The sequence below is a fragment of the Nematostella vectensis genome, chromosome 7 (genome assembly GCF_932526225.1).
Source record: "Nematostella vectensis chromosome 7, jaNemVect1.1, whole genome shotgun sequence".
Lineage (NCBI taxonomy): Eukaryota > Metazoa > Cnidaria > Anthozoa > Actiniaria > Edwardsiidae > Nematostella > Nematostella vectensis.
The window spans coordinates 2442989-2461004 of NC_064040.1; the positions used below are offsets into that span (position 1 = coordinate 2442989).

Here is an 18016-nt window from a genome sequence, read left to right on the forward strand (position 1 = left end):
ACTGATTGGTGGAAAAAATAATAGGAATTAAAATTGACCAATCAAGATGTTTGTAAGACTCAAAAGTGGCTACCAGGTCTCCACGTGCATGTTGTCAGATAATGGCGGACGAAGTGGAAATGTTTTTTTTCTGAATGAGTGCATTAAGATTATTTTGTTTTTTATCGATGAATACAGAAAGCGAGAGGAACTACTATGATGTGTTAGGAGTAGATTCAAGCTCATCAAGTGAAGAAATCAGAAAGGCCTACCAGAGGCTCGCCTTAAAGGTTTGTTACCCTGCTAACAGAGCTTTCTTCCTGTTTGTTTCTACAAACGAGAACGCGAAAGAAAGGACTCGCCACACGGATAAGTGAGGCGATAGAAACAAACAGGAAAAAAGCTTTGCTAGCAGAACTATTATTTTTTGTGGAAGAAAAGCATAGGAAGTTATGTAGAAAAGCTCCGAAGCTACTTCTTAAAGATTCCTGCAACCACCCAATCCCCCTAAATCAAATCCTGGCTTAGTACCTGTATCTCAATGACAAAAACCACAGCATCTAGATTTTGGGAGATTTTTTTATGATCAATAAAACTATGTAGTGTTGGAAGTCTAGCACTTCTAGCACTGCTGAATTCCCAACATTTCGACCACAGATCAGCTATCTGCCAGTTTAGAACACATATTATTTCTATGGGGAAAAAAGCTATGGGCGAACTGGTTTTGCTATGGACAAACTGGTCTCTTGGAAGTTGCAGGAATGTTTATTATGGGATTTGGCTACAAAAAAGTCTGACTTATAGATTGATGACATGCACACCATAGTGATCGACAGTGCTGAAAAACGCAAGACTAGTTCCAGTACCGCGCGGTTAAACCAGTCTTTTTGTTTTAAAATGGCGGCTTTTTACCGGCGAACCGTCACATTTTTGGCGAATGCTAAGAAAACTAGTGCAAAGCTAAGGCTATAATTTTCTTTATGACTCCCTCATTATCAAACAAATCTGTCATCTTTTGTACAGTATGGTTTTAATGCTGTACAGTTTTTCAAAACAGCGACTGAAGTCAGCCTTTCGTACCTTTACTCGAATGATTCAACACTATGATTGTGTTTGTTTTTCACCAGAGCACGTGCATGCACATACGTTATTCAGCACTGTCAGAGTGCCTTTTTTATCTAATAAGCTTGTGCTTCATAATTTTGTCTACCAATAGCATGTCTATTGAGAACCAAAAGTGGACTTTCCGCAGTTGTGTGTGTGTGGGGGGGGGGGGGGGGGGGGGCAAATGCGCTCCCTCACCCCCCTTGGTATGGGCCTGTAATATCAAAACAAATCTTTTTTATTAAAGTTTCATCCAGATAAGTTGGATGCAGCTCAAACAGAGAAATCTCAAGCTGTCAAAGAGTTTCATGCTATCAGTGAAGCCTGGAATGTACTCAGCAATAGCGAGCTCAAGAGTAAATATGACAAGGGAATCACAGGTGAGTAATGTTCCAAGGGAGGACGGGGGGGATGATTTAGAGGTAACAAGCTCAAGAGTAAATATGACAAGGGGTCAGAAACAATCAAGCAAAAAAAATACCCACAATGTTTTCTACACTCAAGAGAATACCAAGCAAAAATATTGCACCCTCCCTCTGTACATGAAATGACAGACCTTGACGCTGATACTGTATTTCTACTCCCAGGGTTATACTTCACATGGGAAAATGACAGTGCACTAAATTTAAAGTGGTTAAGTATGTTGTTGTTAAATTTTTAGAGATAAATTTGCAGCAGAAATGGCCAGTTAATGGGTCAGTTGATCTGGATGACATGGAAGAGAATGATGGTAAATAAAATCACTACCAACATTGTATGTTATCATCATCACTATTTTCACTACCAACATGATCACCAATACCATCATCACTATCATCATCAACATCACTTGCTCTCAACCCCTCTCTTTACTTATATTACTAGTTCCTAGTGTCCTGATGACCAAGTTATTGTACCCACCACTGCCATTAGTATCATCAACACCTTGGTAATCATAAACTGCTGAACAAATTTGATGACCATCACCTTTAGGTCAACGCTGACATAGCCTCCGCTACCATCATCATCACCACAAACAATAACAAAATTATTTTTTGATGATTTCACTGCTATGTGCACACAAAAAAAAACATTTTTTGTCAATATCATTTTAGATGGCAGCTATTCCAGTCCATGTCGTTGTGGGGGCGAGTACGTCATAACAAATGCACACCTGCAAAGTGGGCAGAGCATGGTCTGCTGCACGACCTGCACCCTATCAATAAGAGTTCTCTACGCTGTTGTAAGTGAGGAAGAAGACTCCTGACACTGGCAGTCATAGGAATAATTTAGGCAATGAATATATTATCTCCCTGCAAGCAAGTGAATGCCAGCCAAGTGAAATACAAATAACAGAGGGGCCTCTTCTAGCAGGGAAATACATATCAGTATCCTGGGCAGAATTAAAGTGCAATACATCTCATGAAAATGTTTAAAATATGGTAGAGGGCAAGCATCAATGATTAAAAGAGTAGGTCTTGTCTCGTAAATTCTCACTCACAAAAACTATGCCACTCTAAGTGATAGAAATCATGGATTTAAAGTGGCAAAAATGAGAAATAAATATAGTGAAATTATGTGCCTCTCAAATGTGTGAAATTTTTAAGCTGTGAGATTTTTTTTATGTAGTAAGGTCTCATTTCTTTGTGAACCAGCTATTTCTATGGGTCTTCAACTTACTTGAAACACGCCCTAGACCCACCTATACTGTCCTGAGCGACTGTCACAGTGTTTCTTCTTCCATGCAACTGCTACTTTTGACAGGTTATAGATAGGGGATTATTTAATTAGCCATTTAATAAGTTAACATAAAGAACTCCAACTGACATGACAGAAAAACCTGGAAAATAAGCAATCCTAGATAGAGAAAGAAGACACAATTTCTTACAATGGCCATTTTCAAAACACAAATAACATGATACCGAAATGCACATACCAAGATTTCCAAATTTCAAATGACCAAATTTCAATGACACTTTTTTGCTACTACTCATAGGTTCTTAGAGAAATTTTAGATGTGAAATGAGCTTATTTAAAGTGTCATGTCATGTTTTTCCATCATGGCACTCTAATTAGCTAAAAATAACAATAGTGTGCATAAAGAATTCCAAGCCATGGTAATCTGGAACTTATTTCTGAAAGTGCTGTGAATGCATTATGTTAGTATGAGAAATACTCTATGAATATAAAGTACTAGAAAGATCCAAAATGATGTATTAAAGTTATGTTTTATTATTTATTAAAATTTACTCTTACACTCCACTGACCAACATGTTTACATTCTAACTACTTGGTAGCTCTCTGTACAAAGTGCTTTCACTTGGCATGGCACTGTACATGGTCATGTTTAAAGACAAGTAACTGCTTTAAATGCTCTCTTTTCGCCATTTCTCTGCCTTACTTGGGACCTAGCATATCCTCCGGCCGCACCCACTCATCAAACTGCTCACTAGTGAGGAGGCCAAGGCTGATAGCTGCTTCCTTTAAGGTTGTGCCCTCCTTGTGTGCTTTCTTTGCAATCTTAGCTGCATTATCATAGCCCACATGTGGATTGAGAGCTGTTACCAACATGAGGGACTCATGCAAGAGAGCACTGATGCGATCTCGGTTGGCGATGATGCCATTTACACAGTTATCCGTGAATGCAACACATGCGTCACCTGATGGGGAAAAGGTTGACATATTAATTGGCATTAATATGTGTAATTCTGTACCTCTACTATTTTGTAGCCAGCCTTAGTACAAAGTGACCACTAAATAGTATGGCTTCTACTACTTTTTGTAATGTATGCTTCCTTTATATAATGGTTGATTTCAAAGAAACCTCTTTCACTCCCTTTAATGGCTCACCCATCATCCCTTCAGTCCCTCTAGTGGCTCACCCATCATCCCTATAGTGCCTCACCCATCATCCCTACAGTCCCTCTAGTGGCTCACCCATCATCCCTTCAGTCTCTATAGTGGCTCACCCATCATCCCTTCAGTCTCTATAGTGGCTCACCCATCATCCCTTCAGTCCCTCTAGTGGCTCACCCATCATCCCTTCAGTCTCTATAGTGGCTCACCCATCATCCCTTCGGTCCCTCTAGTGGCTCACCCATCATCCCTTCAGTCCCTTTAGTGGCTCACCCATCATCCCTTCAGTCCCTCTAGTGGCTCACCCATCATCCCTTTAGTCCCTCTAGTGGCTCACCCATCATCCCTTCAGTCCCTCTAGTGGCTCAACCATCATCCCCTCAGTTCCTCTAGTGGCTCACCCATCATCCCTTCGGTCCCTCTAGTGGCTCACCCATCATCCCTTCAGTCCCTCTAGTGGCTCACCAATCATCCCTTCAGTCCCTCTAATGGCTCAAACATCATCCCTTCAGTCCCTCTAGTGCCTCAACCATCATCCTTTCAGTCCCTCTAATGGCTCACCCATAATCCCTTCAGTCCCTCTAGTGGCTCACCCATCATCCCTTCAGTCCCTCTAGTGGCTCACACATCATCCCTTCAGTCTCTCTAGTGGCTCACCCATCATCCCTTCGGTCCCTCTAGTGGCTCACCCATCATCCCTACAGTCCCTCTAGTGGCTCACCCATCATCCCTTTAGTCCCTCTAGTGGCTCACCCATCATCCCCTCAGTTCCTCTAGTGGCTCACCCATCATCCTTTCGGTCCCTCTAGTGGCTCACCCATCATCCCTTCAGTCCCTCTAGTGGCTCACCAATCATCCCTTCAGTCCCTCTAATGGCTCACCCATCATCCCTTCAGTCCCTCTAATGGCTCACCCATCATCCCTTCAGTCCATCTAGTGGCTCTCCCATCATCCCCTCAGTCCCTCTAGTGGCTCACCCATCATCCCTTCAGTCCCTCTAATGGCTCACCTATCATCCCTTCAGTCCCTCTAGTGGCTCACACATCATCCCTTCAGTCCCTCTAGTGGCTCACCCATCATCCCTTCAGTCCCTCTAGTGGCTCACCCATCATCCCTTCAGTCCCTCTAGTGGCTCACCCATCATCCCTTCAGTCTCTATAGTGGCTCACCCATCATCCCTTCAGTCTCTATAGTGGCTCACCCATAATCCCTTCAGTCCCTCTAGTGGCTCACCCATCATCCCTTCAGTCCCTCTAATGGCTCACCCATCATCCCTTCAGTCTCTCTAGTGGCTCACCCATCATCCCTTCAGTTCCTCTACTGGCTCACCCATCATCCCCTTAGTCCCTCTAGTGGCTCACCCATCATCCCTTCAGTCCCTCTAGTGGCTCAACCATCATCCCTTCAGTTCCTCTAGTGGCTCACCCATCATCCCCTCAGTCCCTCTAATGGCTTATCCATCATCCCTTCAGTCCCTCTAGTGGCTCACCCATCATCCCTTCAGTCCCTCTAGTGGCTCACCCATCATACCTTCAGTCCCTCTAGTGGCTCACCCATCATCCTTTCAGTCCCTCTAGTGGCTCATCCATCATCCCTTCAGTCTCTATAGTGGCTCACCCATCATCCCTTCAGTCTCTATAGTGGCTCACCCATCATCCCTTCAGTCCCTCTAGTGGCTCACCCATCATCCCTTCAGTCCCTCTAGTGGCTCACCCTTCATCCCTTCAGTCCCTCTAGTGGCTCACCCATCATCCCTTCAGTCCCTCTAGTGGCTCACCCATCATCCCTTCAGTCTCTATAGTGGCTCACCCATCATCCCTTCAGTCCCTCTAGTGGCTCACCCATCACCCTTCAGTCTCTATAGTGGCTTACCCATCAACCCTTCGGTCCCTCTAGTGGCTCACCCATCATCCCTTCAGTCCCTCTAGTGGCTCACCAATCATCCCTTCAGTCCCTCTAATGGCTCACTCATCATCCCTTCAGTCCCTCTAATGGCTCACCCATCATCCCTTCAGTCCATCTAGTGGCTCTCCCATCATCCCCTCATTCCACCTAGTGCCTCACCCATCATCCCTTCAGTCCCTCTAGTGGCTCACCCATCATCCCTTCAGTTCCTCTAGTGGCTCACCCATCATCCCTTCAGTCCCTCTAGTGGCTCACACATCATCCCTTCAGTCCCTCTAGTGGCTCACCCATCATCCCTTCAGTTCCTCTAGTGGCTCACCCATCATCCCTTTAGTCCCTCTAGTGGCTCACCCATCATCCCTTCAGTCCCTCTAGTGGCTCAACCATCATCCCTTCAGTCCGTCTAATGGCTCATCCATCATACCTTCAGTCCCTCTAGTGACTCACCCATCATACCTTCAGTCCCTCTAGTGGCTCACCCATCATCCTTTCAGTCCCTCTAGTGGCTCATCCATCATCCCTTCAGTCTATAGTGGCTCAACCATCATCCCTTCAGTCTCTATAGTGGCTCACCCATCATCCCCTCAGTCCCTCTAGTGGCTCACCCATCATCCCTTAAGTCCCTCTAATGGCTCACCTATCATCCCTTCAGTCTCTATAGTGGCTCACCCATCATCCCTTCAGTCCCTCTAGTGGCTCACCCATCATCCCTTCAGTCTCTATAGTGGCTCACCCATCATCCCTTCGGCCCCTCTAATGGCTCACCCATAATCCCTTCAGTCCCTCTAGTGGCTCACCCATCATCCTTTCAGTCCCTCTAGTGGCTCACACATCATCCCTTCAGTCCCTCTAGTGGCTCACCCATCATCCCTTCAGTCCCTCTAGTGGCTCACCCATCATCCCTTCAGTCCCTCTAGTGGCTCACCCATCATCCCTTAAGTCTCTATAGTGGCTCACCCATCATCCCTTTAGTCCCTCTAGTGGCTCACCCATCATCCCTTCAGTCCCTCTAGTGGCTCAACCATCATCCCTTCAGTCCGTCTAATGGCTCATCCATCATCCCTTCAGTCCCTCTAGTGACTCACCCATCATACCTTCAGTCCCTCTAGTGGCTCACCCATCATCCTTTCAGTCCCTCTAGTGGCTCATCCATCATCCCTCCAGTCTATAGTGGCTCAACCATCATCCCTTCAGTCTCTATAGTGGCTCACCCATCATCCCCTCAGTCCCTCTAGTGGCTCACCCATCATCCCTTCAGTCCCTCTAATGGCTCACCTATCATCCCTTCAGTCCCTCTAGTGGCTCACACATCATCCCTTCAGTCCCTCTAGTGGCTCACCCATCATCCCTTCAGTCCCTCTAGTGGCTCACCCATCATCCCTTCAGTCCCTCTAGTGGCTCACCCATCATCCCTTCAGTCTCTATAGTGGCTCACCCATCATCCCTTCAGTCTCTATAGTGGCTCACCCATAATCCCTTCAGTCCCTCTAGTGGCTCACCCATCATCCCTTCAGTCCCTCTAATGGCTCACCCATCATCCCTTCAGTCCCTCTAGTGGCTCACACATCATCCCTTCAGTCCCTCTAGTGGCTCACCCATCATCCCTTCAGTCCCTCTAGTGGCTCACCCATCATCCCTTCAGTCTCTATAGTGGCTCACCCATCATCCCTTCGGTCCCTCTAGTGGCTCACCCATCATCCCTTCGGTCCCTCTAGTGGCTCACCCATCATCCCTTCAGTCTCTATAGTGGCTCACCCATCATCCCTTCAGTCCCTCTAGTGGCTCACCCATCATCCCTTCACTCCCTCTAATGGCTCACTCATCATCTTTTCAGTCCCTCTAATGGCTCACCCATCATCCCTTCAGTCTCTATAGTGGCTCAACCATCATCCCTTCAGTCCCTCTAAAGGCTCACCCTTCATCCCTTTGGTCACTCTAATGGCTCACCCATCATCCCTTCAGTCCCTCTAGTAGCTCACCTATTAGTCTTGTGGACTGGAGTACATTTCTAACTATCATGGGCTTGAACACGTTCAGCTCAAAGTGACCATTGCTCCCACCGACAGAGACAGCGGTCTGGTTGCCAATCACTTGGGCGGCTACCATGGTGATTGCCTCACACTGGGTTGGATTGACTTTCCCTTTGTATAAACATGTTAGACATTGATCAGAGCTATCATTATCACCACTATCATAGCATGCTTGCAGGCTTTTTATGTTTTATGGAAAACATTCCACCCCTCCCTCTTACTATCTCGCTTGCCCGTGAGACTGTACTTATCCAAAAATCCAACAAAAGATGATAGCAGCTGGTTAGCCAATGGGTCAGGTTTCGTGATAAACACCATTTACTGTCTGCAAGCAGACTAAATTTTTCAATCATTGCCATTTTATCAGCAACATCATTTTTGTCAGGTTACAGTATCATCATCACAATCATTTTATTCCTTTTTAAAGTTTACAGGTTTTACCAAATTCAATTTCATGCAAAGTTGTACCATCACCCCTCTGTTAATGAGGGATAATTTTCTGAAACCACAAATAATGAAGAAAAAAACTCAAGAAAATGTTGAACAGAAAAAACCCTTTGAACCTCACCTATGTACCATATCAGTGGCATTAGGGTCAGGGTCTCAGCTAATCTTGCCACCCAATGAATGGTTGATGAGTGTTTTATGGTGGTAATTTTTACCTGGCATAATACTACTCCCTGGTTCATTTTCTGGGAGCTGGAGCTCTCCCAGGCCACATCTTGGACCTGATCCCAGGAACCTCACATCATTTGCAATCTTCATAAGGCTGCATGCAATGACATTCAGAGCTCCATGCAGTTCAACCATGGCATCATGTGCTGCTAGACCTTCAAACTTGTTAGGATTACTGAAAAGACATGGAAAAATTTTATAGTACTGTCACCCAAAAAGGAGAGGTCTGACAGGGTTTATTATCCCTACCTGGTGAAGGGAAGCTTAGTGTACTCTGCAATTTTGGCTGAGACTTTTTCAGCAAATCCAATACGGGTATTGAGTCCTGTTCCTACTGCAGTCCCTCCAATAGCCAGCTCATACACCCTCGGCATGCACACTTGCACTCGAGCAATGCCATTTTCAATCTGCTTCACATAACCACTAAACTCTTGGCCTAGGGTAAGAGGCGTGGCATCCTACAGGGAAATACACCAGCTCATATAGAATAGGAAAATACTGTAAGGTGTACTGTACACATACATACTCTTACACAAATACATTTCACTACCTGGTTGCACACAAAGTGAACCAGGGCAGTGTCAACTCCTTGAATTCAAGTGTCTTTGTTCATATTTTATAAGTCTTATAACACTTTCCCATTTAAAAATGTACTTTCCCATTTAAATGTGTACTTTTGCGAGAGCATTGTTTTCACGTCCTCAAAACGCGGGTCAACCAATCAGAGACCGTCACTTCAATAGCCTTAATTCAACGCGTCTGGAGAACGCCAGTCAGCCAATGAAATGATCTTGAAATTTGAGCCTTCGTGATTCCGCGTTCTTCCACGCGACTTGACCAATCACACGGAATCATTCTTATCCCGCAAAAAGGGCAATACAAATAGCCTTCTGTCAACAGATGCAGATTGCCGGTGATAACGATAATTAACGCGGACTAGGGGTCAGAAGAGATCAAATGGAGAAGATGACTTTAGAAAATAAAAGGAGTAGCCTTACATCTTCAAAACTACGTATAGTACTCGAACTTTAACAAGTCATTAAACAAGCTATTTCTAAAACCAACACCAAGGGCACTCGAATTGGCTTACCCTAGTAATGACCTTTTTCTTCTTTGCACAGCTCTCCCAGAATCTCTTTTCGCTATACCAAATATGTCATGTCTTTCTGTGAACAATTCACCAAGTGGATATTTTTAGTGTTCCCAGGTCGGACTAATCATACTTGATCTCAATGAACCAAAGACTTGTGATGGCGCGAAACGAAATTGGCGCCCTTTTAGTCCCGTTGGCTCGAACACGGCTGTGTCCAGCCCAAATTTGTCTGCCATCCAAATCAAATATTGTTCTTTTTGCCATCGGTTTCATCCAAGAATGACCCATTCGTATTGTTCTCATTATAAAAAGATGCAGGAGAGAAATCTTCTAGCTCACGCTGCACATGATGCCGTGTAACACGAGATCTCAGGGTATGGAATGAATTGATAAACAATTTACTGTTTCAACAGATTCGGATTATACAGCAAATCAAAGTGCGTTTTCGAACGCAGAACGTGCAATCTGTAATATAGGTGAACTCGAAAAATACCATCGTGTTTCGAAGCAATCACATACGGAAAACCCCTTTAATAAAGCAAACCTCTAACTACTGAAACATCTCACCGAAACGTGAAAGAGGAAGATAGTATACAACATCATCATTTATTGCAAGGAGAACGAATAAAAGCCAATCACATTCCCAATCAGTGCGTTTGCAGACGCAACGAGTGTCTAGGATCGATTTACAAAGCTACATAGGCATGGAAAGCCGGTAAAAATTTTAGTGTACTATGTATCTAAAGTGACTAGCCTTTAAACAATATATCGGCGTTTTCTTACTTTGTAAGTCAAGCACGCAAAATGTTTTGTTCATTTCACAGAGATCGGACATAGCCATGCGTTATACTTCTCGATAGACACTCAAGAGTAGGCTTTGAAAACAAACCGGAAACTGTGCGTTTTAAAGACGCAGGCTAGTCAATAGTGTGAAAGAATCTAATTTTCGGTACGAGAAACACATTATGACGTTTGTAATTGGTTGTTAGAAGACGAGGTTGATACAACTTTCTTATTCAAACATCAAAAGCAAGCTGTTATAAGTTGATTTACGTCTAGTTATGTGCTTTAGGAAAGCACCCGACTCCGGGACAGATGGAGCACCAAAGGTTGAGCTCTCTGTTGGTGGTCATATGATATGATTAAAAAACTGCCATCTTGTAAGCTAGGAGATAAGGCCCGAACAAACCGGAAAGTGTGCGTTTTAAAGACGCAGGCTAGTCAATAGTGTAGAAGAATCTAATTTTCGGTACAAGAAACACATGGCGCTTGTAATTGCTTGTAAGAACATGATATAATTTTTCTTGTTCAAACATCAAAGCAAGCTGTTATTAGTTGATTTATAGTTGATTTACGTCTTTAAAGCTAGTTATGTGCTTTTGGTTTGCTTAATTTTGGGTATAAGTTCATAATATTTCCTACATTCATGTCACCTTCCTGGGTTTACATTCAAAGTAGTGGACTACAATTTATTTCATTGAGCATTTTTGTCTATAGTTTGGTGAGCTTGAGTATAAGCAGGGTATAAATAACAATGTCAAGTAATTTATCCCTTAGGATAAAACCAATCGCATGTCTATTAGTGCGTTCGAAAATGCAACGGTCTAGATATTCATGCAAGCACGAGATCAAGAGGCAGATATAGGCATGGAAAGCCAGTGAAAATATTATATCCTCCCAAACTTTAAACACCGCCAGATTACTATTTTCCAAAAGTAGTTGTTTATCCGAGAACTAGACATTTTGTTGCCAATAAACAGTGAACAATACGCTCTGAGAATAAAGCCGATGTTCTGGGATGTTGGCGCGTTCTAGAGACCCCTTTTAGGGGTAGCGATGAGTAAGTTCGAGATTTGCCGAGGCGCCGAGACCGCGTTTTAGAATCCGAGCCCGAGACTTTAAGTCAAATTTCGGAATCCGTGTCCGAGCTTTTACTAGCTTGTGTTCGGACATCAGATAACTTGCTCGAGGTATGTCATAAACATTAGTTGAAAAAGAATAGCTAGAGCGGAAAGGCTTAAGACTCGAGACTCGAAAAAGAGGGAAACCCTTAGCAGTAACAACATAAAACAGATCGCGTTTAACAGAGACTCCGAGAACGTGGTACAAAAAGAGGCTCCAAGATCCTAAAATGTCGTGGGGAAAAACGAGACTTCGAGACTTCCGTAAAAACGCCGAGATTCCGAGACTTTGCGAAATTTTTGCGAGATTTTCGAAATTTTAAGGTACCCATCGTTACCCCTTACGTATATTACAGATTGCACGTTCTTTTTGCAATTGGTTCCCTCCAAGAATGACCCATTCGTATTGTTCTCATTATAAAAAGATCTTCTAGCTCACGCTGCACATGATGCCGTGTAACACAAGATCTCAGGGTATGGAATGAATTGATAAACAATTTGCCGTTGTTGCAATTAAATATTGACAGATTCTGATTATACAGCAAATCAAAACGTAGCAAGTGCGTTTTCGAACGCAGAAACGTACAATCTGTAATATAGGTGAACTCGAAAAATACCATCATGTTTCGAAGCAACCACAACTTGAGTAAATAGCCGCGGGTATATGTGCTGGGGCTCCCACGTGCTAACTTTGTCAAGTTGAAAAAATGTAACACCAAGCTGTAATATCCGACTGTCCCTATGCATGAATCTACGATACTGTAGGATGATAATAGGCCAAATTCTTTTAAACAGATTATCTGTTCAAATCTTTTGATTTTTCTCTAGAATTATATTGATGCGCTCTTTTGCTCGACTGGTGCTTGGAATGCTTGTGTGCAAAGAGCAAAGCTCCCTAGCTCGGGCCTTATCTCCTAGCTTACAAGATAGCAGTTTGTTAATCATATCATATGACCACCAACAGAGAGCTCAACCTTTGGTGCTCCATCTGTCCCGGAGTCGGGTGCTTTCCCAAAGCACATAACTAGACGTAAATCAACTTATAACAGCTTGCTTTTGATGTTTGAATAAGAAAGTTTTATCAACCTCGTCTTCTAGCAACCAATTACAAACGCCATAATGTGTTTCTCGTACCGAAAATTAGATTCTTTCACACTATTGACTAGCCTGCGTCTTTAAAACGCACAGTTTCCGGTTTGTTTTCAAAGCCTACTCTTGAGTGTCTATTGAGAAGAAAATATAACGCATGGCTATGTCCAATCTCTGTGAAATGAAGAAAACATTTTGCTTGCTTGACTTACAAAGTAAGAAAACGCCGATATATTGTTTAAAGGCTAGTCACTTTAGATACATAGTACACTAAAATTTTTACCGGCTTTCCATGCCTATGTATCTTTGTAAATCGATCCTAGACACTCGTTGCGTCTGCAAACGCACTGATTGGGAATGTGATTGGCTTTTATTCGTTCTCCTTGTAATAAATGATGATGTTGTATACTATCTTCCTCTTTCACGTTTCGGTGAGATGTTTCAGTAGTTAGAGGTTTGCTTTATTAAAGGGGTTTTTCGTATGTGGTTGCTTCGAAACACGGTGGTATTTTTCGAGTTCACCTATATTACAGATTGCACGTTCTACGTTCGAAAACGCACTTTGATTTGCTGTATAATCCGAATCTGTTGAAACAGTAAATTGTTTATCAATTCATTCCATACCCTGAGATCTCGTGTTACACGGCATCATGTGCAGCGTGAGCTAGAAGATTTCTCTCCTGCATCTTTTTATAATGAGAACAATACGAATGGGTCATTCTTGGATGAAACCGATGGCAAAAAGAACAATATTTGATTTGGATGGCAGACAAATTTGGGCTGGACACAGCCGTGTTCGAGCCAACGGGACTAAAAGGGCGCCAATTTCGTTTCGCGCCATCACAAGTCTTTGGTTCATTGAGATCAAGTATGATTAGTCCGACCTGGGAACACTAAAAATACCCACTTGGTGAATTGTTCACAGAAAGACATGACATATTTGGTATAGCGAAAAGAGATTCTGGGAGAGCTGTGCAAAGAAGAAAAAGGTCATTACTAGGGTAAGCCAATTCGAGTGTCCTTGGTGTTGGTTTTAGAAATAGCTTGTTTAATGACTTGTTAAAGTTCGGGTACTATACGTAGTTTTGAAGGCTACTCCTTTTATTTTCTAAAGTCATCTTCTCCATTTGATCTCTTCTGACCCCTAGTCCGCGTTAATTATCGTTATCACCGGCAATCTGCATCTGTTGACAGAAGGCTATTTGTATTGCCCTTTTTGCGGGATAAGAATGATTCAGTGTGATTGGTCAGGTCGCGTGGAAGAACGCGGAATCACGAAGGCTCAAATTTCAAGATCATTTCATTGGCTGACTGGCGTTTTCCAGACGCGTTGAATTAAGGCTATTGAAGTGACGGTCTCTGATTGGTTGACCCGCGGTTTGAGGATGTGAAAACAACGCTCTCGCAAAAGTACACATTTAAATGGGAAAGTACATTTTTAAATGGGAAAGTGTTTTATATGAATAGGGGGTGGGAAACTATCAGCCCAACCTCTGGTTGTGGATACCTGGGTGTGTGTCCGTCCAATCTTGATGATGTCTTTGAACTCTTTGGCCTTGGCATCTAGAGCACCATGAAGTTTTTTCAGCCCTGGCAACAGTCGCTCGTGAACTTCAATTGCACAAGCCACATGCATGGCAGTTGGGAATGTGTCATTGGAACTCTAACAGAAACGATACAAAAAGATAAGGAAAATGGACATTTGTAGCAAAACTGAACATACATGTGACCCCTCTATGGAATGGAATGCATGTAGTAGGGGAATGTGTCATTGAACTCCTGAGAAAATGACACAGGTAGATAAGCTCTTTATTTGGTAGAAAAAAGCCTAAATAGAATACCCCTTTTCTACATCTCTTGGCGTCTCAATATAAAGAAAACATTGGTACATGGAGGAGTTGGGGAACATTTTCATCAATGTGCAATTCCAAATGCAAAAAAAAAATGAAAAATGAAATGAAAATGAGACAATCAATAAAAAAACTTGGTTAATTGGCTTTTTTTTTTTAATTAGACGTGCAACTTTCCTGGGCACTATACCTGACTCTTGTTGACATGGTCGTTTGGATGAACAGGTTTCTTGGAGCCCATCTCACCTCCCATCAGCTCTATGGCTCTGTTGCTGATCACCTCATTGACATTCATGTTGGATTGAGTCCCTGAGCCTGTCTGCCATACGACCAGCGGGAAATGATCCTTCAGCTTGCCACTTATCACCTACAAACAAGAGTAAGATAATAATAATGATAATGAAAACAGTAACAGTATTGGTATTGGTAACAGTAACAAAGCGATAATGGTATTTATAATTTCTAAAAGGTTATATAGATTTATGTCAGCAACCACTTTATGATGTTGGTGGTGATGATAAAATAATAATAAATTAATTAAGAGGTAAGAGGTAATAAGAGGTAAGAAAATAATAATAGTTATGCTAAGGGTAACACTAATGGCAGATAACTAGATTTCTGCAAATGAGGAGGCAAAAGGTAACTTGATGGATGCAGCATGTTGATATTATCATGTTTTTTATTATTTTTTTTTTGTCTAGTTTCCTTTTTCCCAAGTACACTCTAGCATTTTAAACTTTCCGCATACTTCCATACTCCTAAACAGGGTGTGAAAATTGTATGTTTTTTTTTGTCCTAAATAGGGTATGTTTTTGATGGCGGATCCCCTGTACCCAAACAAGGTATAGGACATAATTCTGGTAATCCTCACCTCATCTGCTGCTCTCATGATGTTGTCAGCCACAGGCCCATCCAAACCAAACTCTTTGTTCACCTCGGCAGCCGCCTTCTTTAGATACCCAAAAGCTCTGATCACTGGGAACTATCAGCAAATATACATAAAAGCTAGAGGCTAAAATCAGTATCACACCCAGGCCCATACCCAGGGGGGGTGCAGTTGTGCGAACTCACCCCCCACAATGGCCGAAGGTCCAATTTCGGTTCTCAATAGACGTGCTATTTGTAGACAAATCTATAAAGCATATGCTAGATCACTCTGGTATGTAGCCTAGTCCAACAATAAACGTCCGGGTGAGATACTGCAAAGGCATAAAAAAATCCCTTTTTGTTTTTTTCAGGAGTTCAGATTGTTATCAGAGAACTCACTCCCCCCCCCCCCCCCCCCCTCCAGAAAATTAGGTGACAGAGTGAGAACAGTTACTGCTACTCAAATTTGCATCAAATTTGAGCTATAGGCTCAATCCACTGATGTAACTGAGGTTTTCTCTTACCGGCATTTTCTCACTCTCATCTCCAATAGGGAAGTTGTGCTTTGATCTTGCTGTCTGAGCTCCATAGTACTTCTCAGAGGGAACCTCAATCTCCCCAAAGCTGTCGGTCTCAATACGTGTAGCCTACAAAATAATCATGTGAGATACTGAGTATCCAAGCATGGACATCCTATACCATTCTTGTGATTCAAACTCTACCGAAGTGTTGGTTCTTAAATAAAATAAACCATATAATCTCATTACTTTCAACCCCCTCCCCCTCCTCCCTGAAAATGCTTGTGGCCAAAAATAACAAAAGCTAGTTCCTGGAGAACGAACAAAATAGATTTTGCACGAGATTTCTTTTCACAGGTATTATAATAATTAGCAAATTTAATGTTTAACCCCAAAACATGACTTGATGCTTTTGCATGCATTGCCATGATTTCAAAATCGACTAATCTTTTGAGCAGAAATGACAGCCATCAAGAAGCTCTCCTTTCGTTTTTTTAGTGTCCATTAACAGATACAGTATGGTACAATTTTTTTACAAAAGCATGAAAATAAAATAAAAAATATATACAAAAATAACCCAAACTGACCACGTGTACAAAACTGAACACATTCAAGAAATCCAAACAAGCGCCTTGAGAAAAACCCATGCCACTTGAAAATTTCCTGCGTAGTCCGCGAAACCTACCATTGCACGAACAAGGCTGAGGCTTGCTCGGTTGGTGTAGATAGCTGGTCCTGTTAGTCTAGTTAAGGGTCGGGCAGTCCGTAATACAGCACAAAGTCTGTACGCCATGCTATGTACAAACGATAATTTATGCTCCCTAGTGCGACCGACAAAATCCAAGATGGCGGATCAGAGAGTGGTCAGCGTAAACACCACGGGCTCATCATAACTTGTTAATATTCACATCTCTTTTTTCTGTTTTTGTTGTTGTTTTGTTTTCCTTTTCTTTTAGATTCCCCAAAGCCTCATATTCAATTTCCAGGGGGGAGGAGGGACTCACTGCCAAGAAAATGTTGCAAAGACAACAGAAGATGATGGGAATGTTACTGAAATCAACCCGTGGTCCAGTTCAGCTCAAGTTTGTTCGAGTGCGCGCGTCCACTCGCGCGATGTCGCCATGGTAATTGATTGTGGCGTAACAAAACGTGCTTGATGGTTTCAAAAGACCTGACGAAGAACGCGCTAAAGGTTCTGAATGAAAATGTAAGATAAATTGGAAAAGCTCTAATAGAGATGTTTCTTGTTTGGTAGACGCAGGGAGTTGCTGCCAGCCATCAAGCATGTCTTTACGCGAGGAGGAAGGTATAGAAAAAACATACGGGGTCGGAAAAAAGTTCGTATAAGTTTTAGCGTATAAGAAATTCCGGGAGACTTTGCATCTGACAAAGAGACAGACCGTGGCAGCAACACAAGCAATAGCAGTTTTTTTAATAGATTGTGTTCATTCAATAGTGAAAGACGAATGCCATTAAGAGATCTCGGAATAAATCAATTTTTGTTCGCCTTTTTGGGGGAGGGTGACCATTTTTGTGCTTTAGATTAGTGGAGGGTCAAAATTTTTGAACCAGATAAATATTTACTTAGCAAGCAAGTAAAACTTGTCAAGTTAAAATTGCCCTTGTTAACTTGACAAGAAAAAGTGTCCGTGTAAGGGGAAAGATTGACAAGTTTTCACATGACAGTTTCACTTTTCCAAAAGCTGCCGTGTTTGCTTTTACTTCGGTCATTTCTTATTAAGGGATCTTCAAACGCTAGGGTTCTTCCATATGTTACCTATGACTGCGCACCCCCCCCCCCCCCCCCCCCCCCCCCCACTCAGCCAATCCTGGGTACGCGCCTGGTGTACTAGTCAAGTTTTACTTGACGAGTTTTTCCGATGAATGTAGTTCGTAGGCCCGCTTTTCTCGTGCTTGTGGACTATTAAAATAGTGCTATTATACTGCTGTTGCTGCAACGGTCTGTCTTTTTGTCAATGGCACCATTTTGTAATGGCAAGTTTTTTTTGTATCGCCGCTGTTTGAAGGTATTACCGGCTTATCGCACGGAAAACTTGTCAAGTAAAAGTTGCTCGCGTAGACGTCTATACGAACGAATAGAATTGTCAATTAAAACTTGTCAAGTGCATAAATTGCCCGGCCGACGACTACAACACAACCTTCTTTTGCA

At 42.8% G+C, this 18016-nt stretch overlaps 3 protein-coding genes and 1 long non-coding RNA gene across 4 annotated transcripts in view; 3 read left to right on the forward strand and 1 right to left on the reverse strand.

The window, feature by feature from the left end:
* The first annotated feature begins 73 nt into the window (after positions 1 to 73).
* LOC5502091 (DPH4 homolog) lies at positions 74 to 3324 on the forward strand. The gene is made up of 4 exons (XM_032370373.2): positions 74 to 269; positions 1331 to 1463; positions 1745 to 1813; positions 2178 to 3324. The coding sequence occupies exons 1-4, from the start codon at positions 135 to 137 to the stop codon at positions 2327 to 2329; spliced, it is 489 nt and encodes a 162-aa protein (XP_032226264.2). The 5' UTR covers positions 74 to 134; the 3' UTR covers positions 2330 to 3324.
* Positions 3272 to 16721, reverse strand: LOC5502097 (fumarate hydratase, mitochondrial). Its single transcript, XM_048730731.1, has 9 exons — positions 16532 to 16721; positions 15853 to 15975; positions 15333 to 15443; positions 14652 to 14828; positions 14119 to 14274; positions 8778 to 8986; positions 8516 to 8703; positions 7803 to 7964; positions 3272 to 3722 (listed from the first exon to the last, which is right to left on the reverse strand). Exons 1-9 carry the CDS (start codon positions 16637 to 16639, stop codon positions 3460 to 3462), a joined length of 1497 nt encoding a protein of 498 aa, XP_048586688.1. The 5' UTR covers positions 16640 to 16721; the 3' UTR covers positions 3272 to 3459.
* LOC125568425 lies at positions 9944 to 13590 on the forward strand. Its single transcript, XR_007312357.1, has 2 exons — positions 9944 to 9995; positions 13537 to 13590. It is a non-coding gene; the product is annotated as an uncharacterized LOC125568425 (long non-coding RNA).
* A 112-nt stretch (positions 16722 to 16833) lies between the features above and the next one.
* The window catches only part of LOC5502096 (adenylate cyclase type 10-like), a 33652-nt gene continuing 32469 nt past the window's right edge, over positions 16834 to 18016 (forward strand). The window contains exons 1-2 of the mRNA XM_048730729.1: positions 16834 to 16970; positions 17102 to 17152. Of these exons, the coding sequence (XP_048586686.1) occupies positions 17131 to 17152 (22 nt within the window). The 5' untranslated portion in view covers positions 16834 to 16970; positions 17102 to 17130. The remainder of the gene's footprint in view (positions 16971 to 17101; positions 17153 to 18016) is intronic.